The sequence below is a fragment of the Pholis gunnellus genome, assembly GCF_910591455.1.
Source record: "Pholis gunnellus genome assembly, chromosome: 22".
Taxonomy (NCBI): Eukaryota; Metazoa; Chordata; class Actinopteri; order Perciformes; family Pholidae; genus Pholis; species Pholis gunnellus.
The window spans coordinates 1,126,058-1,141,910 of NC_136549.1; the positions used below are offsets into that span (position 1 = coordinate 1,126,058).

Genomic DNA, 15,853 nt, shown 5'->3' on the forward strand with positions numbered 1-15,853 from the left:
ACACTTGTGTATAGGGTGAGAGAAACACAAGCCCGTGTAGACAGCTGTATTGAATAAAACTGAATCTGTTCTGTCAGATACGCATTAGACAGACAACTGAAAAACCCCGCAGCTGAGGCAACTCCTGCACAGTAAAGCCTTTGCAGCACAGAACAGAGAAGGATTGAGAGGAATTGAGAAAGCTAACATCATCTGTGAGCGTGTCACCTGTCATTAGCATCATGCCTTCACATGTATCAGCATGTCAAATCATGGAAAACATGCCCTGGGCCAAATAGACGCAGTATCAACATTCTGTTTGTCTTAGGCAGACGCTGCTCACTCACAGCTCCACAGATCAGACTGTAACTCCCCTCCCAAACTGGTACGTACCCTCTCAGTAAAGGGACTGCACTGGGTTTATAGGGATGTGACAGGAAGAGGGACTGGTGAATGGGGAGAAAATAACAAGCTTGGTCTCTTTATCAGGTGTTTTTGCACGCTTTTCAAAGGACCTCATGCTGGTAATACATGGCTCTTTGTTAAAGCTCAGACTGAGTGTTTCAAGTGTCTCGAAACACACCAATGTGACACACGTTTGATTAAAGGGAAATGACAGCAATGTTTGAGACAAAAGCATTCTTGACTTGACGCAGCTGAATTCTAGCCACAGACTGGAGACAGGAGCTCAGCTTTGATGGGAGGGTGAAGAACAGAGAGGAGAGAGGCTGGCTGCATTGAAAACAGCAGTGGCATCCACCGGGGGGGATGTTAGGGGGGCATTTCGTGAGAATGAATGTATTTCCTGATATCTACTTTTTCACCCAAAATGGTCATGATCTCAACAAAATATTGATTTTGTGGAGGATCGAGAGAGCTGCTGAAAATGTATTTTTGATCATAATTTTCAAATACTCAATAAGCTCATCTGCAGCATTGCGAAACAATGATATACTGCATGTGCTCATCCCACGCCAGTGTATCTAAAATGTTGTTGAGAAAGAGTCCCACGTTAAAGACCTGTGAGCGTACTGACGCCTCGTCTCTTCAAATGTGGTATGAATTATATGCCAATTTCTTAAGCCATTTTATGTGTTGTCTCCAGACATTTTTTGCTTTTCACATGTAATTTCATACATTTCAGACGCTCTGAGCAAGTGCTCCGGAAGACAGGTGACATTGTGTAAAGAGTGAGAGGAAAGAGGACAAGTGGATGGATGGTTGAAACGAACATCGGACTTTTCGCCCCGAAGTACACTGTTTGTGTCCCATGTGAAACCAGGACTCAACCATTTATCTATATTTTTATTTGACAGGGATAGTGCACAGCTTCTTAGCCTGTTCCAGAGTTAGCCATAAGCTAATTCACGTCTATGTTGACTACTTAGCGAACGTAACCTAAAGCTAGGGTTGGTAATCTTAAGAAACTAGCAAGAGTACGCTAGTTTAAGTTAAATTATCCAACTGAAAAACTCAGTGTTGCTAACTCTTTTCCAAAGAAAGTAGCAAACAACGCTAGTATCAAAAGTCGCTAAATCGAGAGAGACAGTCGTCATGTCAGCAATACTTACAGTCCATCTCTTCAGGCCTCCCTCCAAAGTCATTCCTCAAAAATTATCATAATGAACAGAAACAATGAACATGGCTGTTGTTAGTACTCACAGATGTGAGCAGATTGTGGAAGACTGCTGAGTAATGAGTAAACGACCAGAATTTCAACGGGCTGGTAGTCCGTCCAATCACTACATTTGTACTGTCCTGTGTCAGCCCCAGGTACCGTTTGTTTTTCTTTTTTTTATTGCTTTTAGGAAGTATTGAGACCTTATTTCAACAAAAATAATATCAACCGTACCTTTTTAATTTACTCAAAATGCAAAAAAGCTTACTGTGTAGAAATGACATGCGAATGACAAGAAAAACTTAAAATGCTTAGACATGACACAAATGGTAAATGGACTGTACTTGTGTAGCGTTTTTCTAGTCTTCGACCACTCAAAGCTCTTTAACACTACATGTCATCATTCACCCATTCATACACTGATGACAGGAGCTACCATGCAAGGTGCCACCTGCCCATCAGGACTAACTAACATTCACACACCACAGGAACAGCTTCGGGAACAACTTGGAGTTTCTCCTCACCCGAGAGCCCCCCCAGGGGGGGGCTACGCGGAAAGTTTAGCATACAGCGTGTCGTAGAATGCACTTCTCAGAAACGAATATAATGAATGTTACACACATGTTATATACCCACTTAACAAAGAGATTCTGGGCAAAAATATCATCGAAGCCATTTTACACACACAAACTAATATAATCAACTAGAAGATGGACCACAATATCACGTATTTTTCGCGATGACTGCGAGCTATGCACTCCGGACAAAGCTACGAACACAAAGCTAAAAGCTAACACGGACAACCAATACATCACAGAGCATGAGAATTAGACACAGAATCCAGAGATATCTTCAGAATTTCTCTCTGTGAAACCATTACAAAGATACAGCCAACAAGCACCAGAAGAACACCGCTCCACCGCAAAAAATCATAAATGCTTCATACCTTGAGCTGATTTTCTTGAGGAGAATGGATAAATCCCCGCTTATAAAGAAAGGGGGGTCAACCAAGCATGGGGGACCGGGGGGGGAAGGGATTTCACTTTCGGCGTATCAGTTTTGATTTTGACTGGCTAACGATTCTGTCAATCAAGCCCACGTTACCCCCAGTCATTTCTCTGGACTATGACATGTCGAAGGAGGTCTCATTCACTCAAATCGACCAATCATAGGCTGAGATAGCCCCACATACACACAGGGAAACAGCAGTCAGACGAGGATGGATCCATGGTTCACAGACTCAGAGGATTCAGGCTCTCAAAATGATGCCAAACTGCTGTATTTGGATAGATTGAACACTGTTAGTGATAAAACAAGTGAAATATATAGTTATATAGTATATAAATTACAATGGAACAGCTGGTTCCAAAATGACAATTTTGCTTGACCTCGCCTGACCTCTCTGTACTAAAACCTCTCTAAAGTTTCTTCTGCTTCACTTTATCAAAGTCAGAGTTTGCATAGAGACTGTTGACATTTTGTGCTATGATTTGGGAGTTTTTTTAGACTTGGAGCTGCATCATTCCAAAGAAATAATAACAATAACAGTTTTCAGGCAAACCTGAAACTTTTCAATTTGAGTTGTGTGCCATCTTCATTTACTCTTAACCAGTAAGACATACACTGATATTTACACATCTGAACAAATCTCACAAGTGTTATCTTTATTATAACATCAGAATTATTCAAATAGTTATATTCAAGTAGTTAGAGAAATACACTCTTTTTAGTATGGGTATGCAATTTTCGAGTAGAGGCCTAAAAATAGGGCTAGGGCCCAACGGGTTGTCTTGCCCAAGGACACATCGACGTGGACTAGTGGAGCCGGGGATCGAGCAACAAGAAATGTCCCTAAAAATGGCAGGCTATTTAAAGACCATCCCATAAGATCACGTTGCTCGCACTGTATGAGTGCAGAGCTGACCATAGTATAAAAACACAATATAATTACCTTATACAAGAATCCATTTAATCTGTGTTCACCTTGAATGGTGAACTTCTTTTGACGTGAGACCTCCATGTGAGTTTTTTGACCTGTGTCGACAACAGACCTGACAAGACTTAAATGAGGCTCGGATGTTTTTCTGCTGAGGGTGGTCATTTCATTATGTGATGATGTCCAAATTATATTTAACTGACTACATGTCTACTCTCTGTAGGTTTAGGTATAGTCATATCATGCAGATATATAGCCCACGGCCCAAGTCAAGACACAAAAGACCCAAGTCAGGCCCCAAGTGCAGACAAACAAAACTCAAGTCAAGGCTCAAGTCAATACAGACAAGCCCAAAGTCAGGCCCCAAGTCAAGACAAACTAGCTCCAAGTCAGGCCCCAAGTCAAGACAAACAAGCCTCAAGTCACAGACCAAGACCAGACAAATAAGCCCCAAGCTAGGCCCTAAGTCCAGACATACAAGCCCGAAATCAGGCCCCAAGTCAAGACAAACCAGCCCGAAGTCAGGGCTTGACTAAACAAGATGAATACAAATGCACAGAGTCTGTCAAGTTTTACACCTGATGTACTTCTCCTCTTAAATCTGCACGTCATTATCCATAGAAAGAAACTTGTATTTATGCTGGGCATTGGGTTGGTGTTGGTGTTTTTAGTGGAATGAATGCATGCGGTCCTCATAAGTATAGAAAAACAGTAACACTCCCACATAGAGGAAGTTTTGTGCTGCAGTCGTAGTTGTCCCGCCCCCTGAGGGTTCAGTTTGTTTTTCTCGCAACAGAAGCAGACTTGCTCCACTTTTGCAGAGTCACCACAGCGCGTAAGTAGAGCTGCTAAACTGTAAATTATACTGAATATTTTTGACAATATCATATATGTATACAATGATCATTTATACATTTTTGTCTCCTTCAAAGTTGTTTTGTCACTTGATCCTTAAACAGATTCAGTTCATATTGAATTTTACTGACAGTATTGTATTCTCCACTTTAGAGGTGTGAGGCAAAACTACACTCTGATCACAAACTGCACTTTTGTCGAAGTTTTAAGACTTTTTGGCAGCAGGAGTTCTTTTTTCCATGTTGTTTATTTTCTTTGCCCTATGATACAGTTGTAAACCAGCAGATATGGCAACAATGATGGAAGATGAAGTATTTATGGCTTTCACCACCTATGCAGCTATTGTCATTCTGAAGATGTTGGTGATGGCACCTATGACAGCATTCTTCCGCTTTTCCAGGGGGGTAGGTAATCTGTTTTACATTCGTTTTCATGACAGGTGATCGGTACCTTTCTTCAAAGGTCATGTACAAAGCCGAAGGTACAAGCCAGGTTGTAAAAGAGAAAAGCAACAACTTAATAAGAAATCTCCTCATGCATGTCAACATTATAATATGGAACTTTTCAACCTAACTTCTGCTCAGGGTAAACACTAATTTAGGCTTTCTCTCATTCAGGCTTTCGCAAATGAGGAAGACGTGGCCTTAAAGCCTTCAGAGGAGAGGAAGAAGCTGCTCAGAAGCCACCCAGATGTAGAGCGAGTTCGAAGGTGAGATGATTGATCTTGAAGTTATGATTCATACACTGGTATTTTATCAGGAAATAGAATCCACAAAACAGATAAATACAGGCTCGCATTCTAGAAAAGGCTGAGAGATCCTGGTTTAGTTAATCACAGTAAGCTAAATCATAACGTAATATAATAAAAGGACAAGAATAGTAAATATTACAGACTAATAATACAAATCCTACAGTTATGAGTGCCACACCGTGCCTCTCACCCAGCGCATGCTTGGCTCCAGAACCCCTGAAACAAATACTGGATATGCAGGTCTAGAAAACTGCAGTACCTGCAAACACTTTGCACACATGAAATAAACTCACAGAACACTGATAGGTTGAAGATAAGTATCTCCCTGAAGAAAGGATACAGTTAATTATTATACTACTCCAAGGACAAGGGAACCACATATGATTAGCTCTCTGTGCTGCATACGAGATGGTCAATTATCCAAAATCAGGGCTCTTCAACGATTTCAGGCCAAGGACCCCCAAACTGATGGAGAGATGGAGCAGGGACCCCCGACTATATATATTGTATATAATTGTTTTTTATATTAAAACTGGGCCCCATGTATAAACATACCTCTTTATTGTGCATTCAATACTAAGCAATTCAAATAATACACAGGTTCATGTATTCATGTTTTTATTAAACATGTGAAGGTACAGTGAGTAGGGGGGCCGTTCCACTGCCATTTAGAAACATACCTCGTCAACTGATACCAATGCCAATCTCAACATTGTCTGTCAATTGCATGATAATCATGCATACAAGCTATTCAAATTGACATTTTTATTTTAAACATAAATGTGGAAATGAAAATGAGTGATGGCCTATTAGTGCTACTGCCATGCATAAACATACCTGTTATCTTGCATACAATACTGAACTATTAATCAAACTATGGACACATTCATGTTTTTTGATCGAGTTACAAAACTATCCATTTTTGCTCACAACAATGTCCAAACACTTGACATAATAATATACTGGCCTCAGTAGGCTGTTGTGGATAGGAGCTTCAGTGTTTTAGCAGGAATATCTTGCAAAAATGATTGCACAAGGATTTGTGGGTGAAGTAAATGTCGTTGTTTTTTAATAAAAAAAAGAAATAGGCGGAATAGGCTCTTGGTCAATCACGGGGAACCTGACAAAGCCAGCATGTAACATGCGGCCTCGTGATTGGCACAGCAGCGATAGGGGCGGGTCCTCCTCTTTGTGTGCAGGAGGCTTGGAGGGACAGGTCCAGGCTAGTCCCGTGCTGTGAGTGAACCGGTGCACAGCTTGAGAGAGCTCCTGTGTGTCGCTGAATGTGTGCATTTCTGACTGAAAGATAACATCTTCTGCCTCCATTTATCCATTCGCTACAATATGTTGGATTCATGTTAATGTGTTTTAAAGACATTTAAATTTGTGGGAAAAAAAGAAGAAAAAAAAGAAATTGTCTAATTTCACGACCCCCCTGCAGTACCTCCGCGGACCCCCTAGGGGTAGCGGACCCCCTGTTGAAGACCTCTGATCCAAACAATTATGGATACTGATTGATAGATGTTCCCTGTTTCCGTTCTCTAGATGTCACCAGAACGACCTGGAGAATATCGTTCCCTTCGTGCTGATCGGCCTGCTCTACGCTCTGACTGGACCTGAGCTCTCAGCCGCTCTGCTTCACTTCCGCGTCTTTGCCGGCAGTCGGATCTTGCACACCATCACCTACATCGGTGCTCTTCCTCAGCCCAGCAGGGCACTGTCCTGGATAGTTGGCGTTCTTGTCACCTTCTCCATGGCTTACAGGGTGCTCAGCAAAGTTCTAGTCCTTTAGACACAATATTGGTCCAGCAGCTTCTTCACAAGCTCACATTCCTACATGAAGCCTGTTTTTTACTTCACTCTTGCTGCAGCTATCTATGAGCTTAATTATTAAACATAATTTTCACTTCATCTTTGCATTCCCTGGAACTATTGTCTCGGATGAAAATGTGTTTTTAATAAACTTTTCCACTAGCTTTGTGTCTGGGTAATAACTTCTCAAGGTGATGGCACGGGTGCTAAAACTCAAATGCAACTATGAATTATTTAAAGTACAGGCGTTAAATCCGGCAGTGGCAAAGAAGGTCATTCATATAAAGTAAGATCCATCCAGTTCCTTAAAACACTGTCTTGTGCAATATTCAGATGTTAATGTGATTTCGAATGTAGCCAGCAAACATAAGAATTATTTCAATATATTCACTTTGAAGCGGTTGAAAGGTGCAGGTACCAGTGTATAATATATCTGAGGCTGTCATTGAAACCTAACAGGAAGTGTTATTTCAGGTCAGGGCCGCTCCCACAGATTAGACAACCCCAGGATACATTCCACACCTTCTGATCTTTGGTCTAGTTTTTGATTTTCACGATGACTGTGCAAAAAATCAAAGGGGAGATGCACATGCTGCATACTATGGTAAATGGTCTGTACTTGTATATTCCTTTTCTAGTCTTCAACACTACATGTCATCAGTCACCCATTCACACCCATTCATACACTGAATCCATGGGCTACCATGCAAGGTGCCTGCCCATCAGGACTATCTAATGTTCACACATTCCCACAACTATAAACTCTTAACTGCACATCTGACATTGTTCTGAAACTATTTTGCTGTCTAAATTCATGTTGGACCACAATGACATAAAATGTATCTACTCTTGCCTACCATTTTAGCTCTACTTTGTTGTGCTGGTCCCTGTTTAAAAATCTATGGGGAATGGCCTCGGGGCCAAAACTGGACAGTCAGAATATTTAACATGTTTGGCCTAAGAGAGCGGGCTGATGAATAAGGTTGATGGAGTTCAGCCACATATGCAGGAGTCTGACCGTGTAATGCTCTGTGAGTAAGAAGGATCATTTTAAAGTGGCACCTATACGCCACAGGGAGCCAGTGAAGAGATCTGAGTATGTGGCTAGTCATTCTGGATTAACTGCAGACTGTGAAGAGCAGACATATTGAGTGGGGACATAAGTGTGTTTCAGTGGGCAGTGCAAGAAATTATAAAGATAAAAAGCGACAAAGCCCACATAGGGAAGAGGTTGGGTTGGATGGATGGGTCAAACAAACATAGGACTTAGAGACCACTGTGAGTGTCCTGTGTGAGACCAAAAGTAATTTATAACTGATTATTACATTTGTAGGGGAACACACAAAAAATAACAAATAACTTTTTCTGAGAATGAGCCGTTGTACTCATACAAGGGTTCGTATGATATCTTACGAAAGTCTAGCAACACGTGTCAATTTCCACTCGTTACATGAATACGATTTTTTCAAAATGAACTCCCGTCTTCACAGGAAACTCAGTTAGATTTAAGCAACAAAACTACTTGGTTAGGTTCAGGCAACAAAACCACTTGGTTAGGCTTAGGCAACAAAACTATTCAGTTAGGTTTTGGCAACAAAACTACTTTGTTAGGTTTAGGAATAGATCGTGAAATATTTAGTTAGATTCAGGAAAAGATCACCGTTTGTGTTAATAATAACTAAGTGCCCTTACTGAAGTAGGCAACAAAAACATCAATTTGACTTCTCGTTTCACAGGGAAAGAACAGCGGTCTCCTGGCTGAAAGATCACTGGTAGTTACACCTATCTATACCTCCCCTCCCGCCTGCCCGTGGTGTGTTGTGTTTTAGAGGTCTACTACCTCATAAATTATTTTGTGGATAATTTGGAAATAATTTGATTGCGATATACAGTATATACAGATTCTGACACATTATTTCGCATCATTTTTGTTACAAATGCTGGATGAGACCAGCCGGAATGAGGATATTAAAATCATTGTGGTGTTAAATATGAACAATGTACTGTGCTGTTGAAAAGTGCTGATGGTAATTGTAGTCCACTGAATAGAATAAATAAATTCCCTTGTGCTATATTAACGGAGAACGCTGATCTTTCTACTGTGCCTACATGTACAAGGATACGTTGCATGCGAGCACTGATTTTTCATCAATGCGCTACAATTAGTATATAACTAATAATACAACAAAAGGTGACGTAGTATGAAGGTTAACAAAGTCTGCATAGATGACTTTCACACTGGACACCGCTGTTCATGTCCCGTGTAAAACCAGAAGTCAACGTTGACTTATTTGTCATGTAACTTCTGTATATAAATAACAACACTTCCATAGTTATTTTGACTCAAATCAGAATCTTTTCCTAAACCTAACAAAGTGGTTCTGTTGCTTAAACACAGCAGGGGCTCATTTCGTAGGAAAATGCATGAAAACAAACAACAACTACTTTTTGAAAGATATGTGTGTGGATGCATTGAAAATGTAGCTTCATTCAAGGCAAAACGGTATGAGAGAGTCGAGAATCAGATCTGCTCTCTTCAGGCGTTTGCAAACCTACAAGAAACCACATTCATTTTATCCACAGAAGACAAGAAACTGGTCCGTGTAGATCCTCAAGTGGAACAAGTCCACTGCTACAAATACCACCTGATGTCTGAAGACAAGTGTTGTTGAAGAAAACACTGCTCACAAAGGAACTAACCTAATCATATACCTGTGTGTTGCCACTGTTTATCCTCATGTCAACAGATCAACAAATACATAAAAGATTGGATAAGTTAAAAAGGCAGCATTATGCACTAACCCTAAGTGGTCATAGTGTAGGATGTTTTTTGATGAAACACAACTCACTTGAGTGACACGTAAAAAAAACATTTCTTCATTGTTGGTAATTGCAATTTAATCAAATAGGTTCATAAAGCAAACAAACACCGATGAGATATTGATTTCTTAAAATATATTTCACTTGGACTTAAGGTGAATAGGGTTAACTAATTCCCATCACCATGAAACTCCCCCAGTTCATTACTAATATTAAAACTTTTAAAGCTTTTTTCAGGCGATGAATGATGTATGAACAAGAGGAGATTTCTGGATCAGAGTCTGAACAATCTTTCTCCACTGGCCGTCTCTGATGAACACTTATTAATCAGTCATACTGCACCATTCTGCACTATTTCCATTGCCATTGTTGTTGTTCTTTATGTTCATGTATATACTCTTGGATATATATTGATATTTGTACATAGTATTTAAATGTTTAGTCTTACCTCTGTTCTACTTTGTTGTCCTTGTTTAGTTTTTTTTATTAATTGTATACGTCTATCTGTATTTACGTTGAGAGCAACGTAAATACGAAGTAAAACTCATTTAGAGAAACAGCCTTTAAAGAGATGTTTTGCAAAATGACATACGTTTTGAAGACACTAAAGGGGAATAGGGTAAAAACAATAATTAACATTTACCCAGTTGACTATTGTAAATAGTCAACTGGGTAAATATGCATATGTAAATATGCATATTTAGGATTCTTTTTTGTAATACAAGTTTTCTGAAATGTTGTTTAAATATGCAAATGAGGCTTTATCTAATGGTAACTTTTGTTGAATTTAGGAGAAATCTACAGATAAAATTACAAATAGACAAAATGTGTGTTTTTTTCCCCCACTACTCTGAAAGAATGTTATAGAATAGCCCAAAATGTCAAAATGTAACAGTGCATGAAAGAACTAAGTTTTTGCCTGTAGTGTCTCGCCTTAAAGCAACCAGCAGAGAAAAGACGGCAACAAAATACAAAAGAAAGAATTTCATTTGTTACTTTCTTGTTTGAGCATCTAGATCTTCATTCTTTTAACTTAACTAAACAATAATTCAGCAGCTGTTTTCATTTCACATTTTTCTAGTTGTGTGTAAATAATAGTTGAATAGCTGAAATAGTTCAGTCCAATGAGTGTTCAGTTTCACAGTCATCAGTTTCTCTTGTAATCAGCTGGCTGCACAACACATGATTGACAGGTTTGTCTTTCACTCAGCTCTGGACGCATGGGGAACAAAAGAAAAGAAATTGTTCAAGAAATTGCTCCTTGCCTTGTCCTCTTCTCTGTATTTCTTCCCGTTTATAAAAGACACGCTATTGTTTGAGAATAATTGCAATTTTTATTAGTCCTATATCATTATTGAAAACACATATATATACATTTGCAGTATCATTTATTTAACGTCTTGTCATCTGGTATTTAAATAGGATGACGAATAATTTCCTATAAGAGTAACTCCCCACTTTTGATTTAAAGTTTTTAATTATAGCGGACTGAAAATCAAGATTCAAGTTTTATTTTATCTGTATTTTTTTACGATTTTATAATACTTTTTTGTGATCAATATTAATTTCCTTTATTGACTAAAACGCTGATAATATGAAACATAGTTTGATTACCTCAGCAGCTTAAGTCCGAATGAAAAATGTTTAATAATGTGCTGCCGGCTGATAAAACAAACACAAAGAATGAAGCCACGGGAGAAGGAGCTAAACATTGGGAGATATTGAAGAGCTGTTTCTGAAATTTATGATTTACGTTTTACACTACACGTGTTAATTACTTCACAATTCTATTCACTCCTTCATTCTGAGGAGCAGGGGGGGTTATATTTAGATGTATTCCTGTTGTATTAGTGGGAGACAGAACAGTGAAGAGCTGACTTTAGAAGCATGTCTGTCTTCCACTAGAGGGAGGCATTTTAAAAGTCAACTGAGTTGCTTCCCCATTAGGAGTCATTTATAGACCAGGTGCAGCTCATAAAAGTGCCTCGGCTCAAACAATTAGCTTCATTTGCTCTGCTGATAAACATTCCCTGTGCATATCCCACAATGCAGCTTTTATTTCACTTCCAGCCGAGCACAAGCACGCTTCTAAACATATTCATGCAGGGACTAAATTCAAGGAGCAACACACAGCTTCAGTATCATTTAGCCCACTTTGCTAACGTTTGTGTATCGAATAATTGCAGATTCCCACTTGTTAGAAAGTAAAGTGCACTGACTGGTTTAAATGTGTCAGCTGCTGATATGAGGAATGCCTCACGCTTCACATGAAGGTGACTGGCTCGGACGCAGAGCAGTGAAACCCATGGGTGGGCACTGTAAATAGTAGAGTGAAATTACCATGAAGGCTGCTTTGGGCGGTTGCTTGTCTGCATTGTGTCCCCTCCCTGTATAAGTAGAGGAGTTTTATGGGAGCTCATTTGTTTGGGACCCTCGGCCCTCCAGGGTCTCTCATTCCTCAGACAAGCCAGGCATTTCACAGCTCGAGTGGAGGGGGAGGAACTCCCCGACCGCCTTCTATAACTAACAACCACAGACACACCCAGGACGCCTTACTCCTGCTGCATGCAGCGTATGCAGGACTCTGGAACATCTCCATCGAATTGCCCCATATGCAACTGTTTCGCTTTAGCAAGATATGTTCAAGAAATTCTGCCTCAATTGTGCTTTTCTAAATGAGTATATATATTGAAAGTAAACACTTGAGGCAAAATTATAGGTGCTTGAGCAATAGAAAAAATGCATCTCCCATTATTCCGTTAGGGGGAACATAGTTGCAGTTTATGTTTAGAAATAAATGTATCATCACATCGTCGATGCAATCAGGTGAATATATTGAAGCTGACCATATCAATGATCATTTTACTATTTTCTGCAACTGACAAAAGGAAGTAATAAAAGAGACTTCACATTTTCACCACTTTTTGAGTTGGTTCAGCAACCATGTCTTCCAACAATTACGCTCCTGCACAACTAAACTGCATTTGCACTTTTTCATTTTCAAGGAAGACATATTTTCTCCCAGATTACGGTTGCAGTTTTAATGTTGCAAATTTGAAAAAAAAGCAACAACATGAATTGGTTATGTTTATTAAAACAGTAAAACAACACTAAAAAATTGCTGTTAATTTACAGCTAATGTTCAAAATGAATCTACTGTATTTATGTAATACGGTTTTGTACTGTAGTGAGCAATGCATTGTGGGCTGGCCCATTTGAAGCAACAGCATAGAGGCCCTAAACAGTATCCTAATGTTTTAAATTACAGTACACTACAGTATTTTTGGTAAATTTGTGTTGCATAGAGAATAATGGCATTCGTAATAGGACTTTTTCAGAAACGTCATTTAGAAAGGAGTTTTTCCAGAAGAGAACATACTTCAGAGGACGTGCTACACATCAACAAGAGGTCCTGCTTCATCTGCATTGATCCGGTTGTGCATCTACAAATTAGACAATAAGTTAAAACTATTTTATTTTCCACTCAGTATCTTATTCATACAGGTAACGTAGCATTACCAAAAATAAGGTTTGAAATCAAACAAATTAATCATTTGGGAATTTTCTTAAGATCGGTAGCGGTTGTTGCTAGCTGGATCAGATTCAGAACCGTTTATTGCTAATGTATGTTGCACATACAAGGAATTTGTCATGGCGGGTGGTGCATAACATTAAACAATCAACAACAATCCACACAGTGCAAGAAACATATTAAAATTTAGAATAGAATACAAAAGAATACAAACATAAAATAAAGTGCACAAACAGATAACAGTACTATGAACAAGTATGATGAAGTGGAGTATAAAAGTGCCAAGTGTGTTTAAATAAAGAAACAGAAGGGATGTGCAGAGGAGTGACCGGTAGGAAATTGTCCTGGGGATGACAGAGTCAGTGGGGGTCCCGGGCTTTATTGATGAGCCTGACTGCCGATGGGAAGAAACTGTTAATGTGGCATGAGGTCTTGGTCCTGATGGACCACAGCCTCCTGCCAGATGGAAGGGACTCGAACAGTTTATGTTCAGGGTGAGAGGGGTCGGCTACAATCTTTCTTGCTTGCTTCAGGGTACTTGAAGCGAACAAGTCCTGGAGGGACGGCAGATTGCAGCCAATCACCCTCTCAACAAAGCGAATGGTACGCTGCAGCCTGCCCTTGTCCTTGGCTGTGGCTGCAGCGTACCAGACCGTGATGGAGGAGCAGAGGATGGACTCAACGATGGCTGTGTAGAAGTGTACCATCATTGTCTTTGGCAGGTTGAATTTCTTCAGCTGCCTCAGGAAGTACATCCTCTGCTGAGCCTTCTTGGTGATGGAGCTGATGTTCAGCTCCCACTTGAGGTCCTGGGTTATGATGGAGCCCAGGAAACGGAAGGACTCCACAGCGTCGACGGGGGAGTCACACAGGGTGATAGGAGCAGGTGGGGCTGCGTTCTTCCTGATATCCACAACTATCTCCACTGAGCCTACCTCACGGTACTCTTTCAAGAGTTAAAACTTGAGACTACCTCACAGGACGCTTTGAAGATGTAAAACACGAGCCTACCTCACGGGACTCTTTTAAGATGTAAAAAAATTAGCCTACCTCACAGGACTCTTTTAAGAGGTAGAACTTGAGACTACCTCACAGGACTCTTTTAAGATGTAAAAAAATTAGCCTAGCTCACAGGACTCTTTTAAGAGGTAGAACATGAGCCTACCTCACAGGAATCTTTGAAGATGTAAAACACAAGCCTACCTCACAGGACTCTTTTAAGAGGTAGAACTGAGGAAATCTGTTAAATGTTCTTTCCTGCAAAATCCGCCCTGGGCAACTTGATTACATGATTAAGGAAACAGGAAGTATTGTCTCTGGTGTTTAACACCTGTGCTTTGTATGTTCTACCTTCCACCCTGACTTATTCTGGTCCCAGACCTCAGTCTGAAAAACTGCCCATATCTCCAATTTAATCAGTGATTCAGATGGGTCTGGTCTTCTCGTTGATGGCTTTTTCCGCTAGATGGAGAAATAATTGACCAATCAGAACTTTGAAGGCAAGATTAAGAAGGGCCTTATTTGGCTCATAATGACAGCGAAATGCAGACCGTCCTACGCCCAAAAAACAGCTGAATAGGATTTCCGTGGAAGCAGCCCTAATATGACTCATCTCCAGTTTATGAGCAGGCAGCAACCTCTAGTGGCCGTAGTAAGTATGACTGTAGCAAATGGGAAGTCAGTGTCGGAGAAAAAAAGAGCAACACAGTCCGCTTAGGGAGGAGGTAGGCGTGGATGGATGGGTTAGTTAACTTACTTAACATAGTTATGTATTGTTACAGTAGTTTTGTTGCCTAATCTTAACTAAGTAGTTTTGTTGTGTGAACGAACCAAGTAGTTGGTTGCCGAAACTTAGCCAATAAGTTGTGTTGACTAAACTTAGCCAAGTAGTTTAGTTTAGTTTATTTATTTTGCACAATTTAAACCATAAAAATAAACCAACATAACAGATAAATAAATATCACAGTGCAGGAAGAGGCAAAAAGCCAACAGGGCTTATTTGAAGTCTCCACCTATATAATCTAACAATTTTACAATATTTCAGAGAACATAAAATTAATATGCATAAGATATGATTACGTAAAATATTATTGAAAAAAAAAAAGTAATTGTGTCGAGTGTGCGCGTGCATGTGTGTGTGTGAGAGTCTGTCTGGGCTTGTGTTTTTCACTTGTGTTGAATGTCTGGGAGCGGCCGGTTAACGCCGACCCGTCTGTAATCGCTGTCTGGTTCGGTCCTCCCCAGAGCTTCACGTTAGAGTTCCACTTTGAGGCCAACGACTTCTTTGTGATATTTGTTTATACACCGGCATTAACTCCTAAGCAATAGTAATGCTAGAAGTCCCTATGAGTGAAACAACTTTAAATATAAAACAAGAAATACATGAAAATTGACCTCTGCTGGTAAGTCATTTAGGAGGATGAAGATGTGAAGATTGACGAGTTGAGTAAGAATGAACCTGAATTGAAATGATCAGGAATATTCCTTCACCTGAAAGTATCTTATAAATGAAAACACAAGTTTGAGAAATATTGATGTCATAAATAGTAA

General features: G+C 39.9%; 1 protein-coding gene across 1 annotated transcript; it reads left to right on the top strand.

Moving 5' to 3' along the window:
- The first annotated feature begins 4,309 nt into the window (after window positions 1–4,309).
- On the top strand, window positions 4,310–7,113 carry mgst1.2 (microsomal glutathione S-transferase 1.2). Its single transcript, XM_079184261.1, has 4 exons — window positions 4,310–4,368; window positions 4,660–4,792; window positions 5,006–5,097; window positions 6,685–7,113. The coding sequence occupies exons 2-4, from the start codon at window positions 4,676–4,678 to the stop codon at window positions 6,929–6,931; spliced, it is 456 nt and encodes a 151-aa protein (XP_079040387.1). The 5' UTR covers window positions 4,310–4,368; window positions 4,660–4,675; the 3' UTR covers window positions 6,932–7,113.
- The last annotated feature ends 8,740 nt before the right edge of the window (window positions 7,114–15,853 follow it).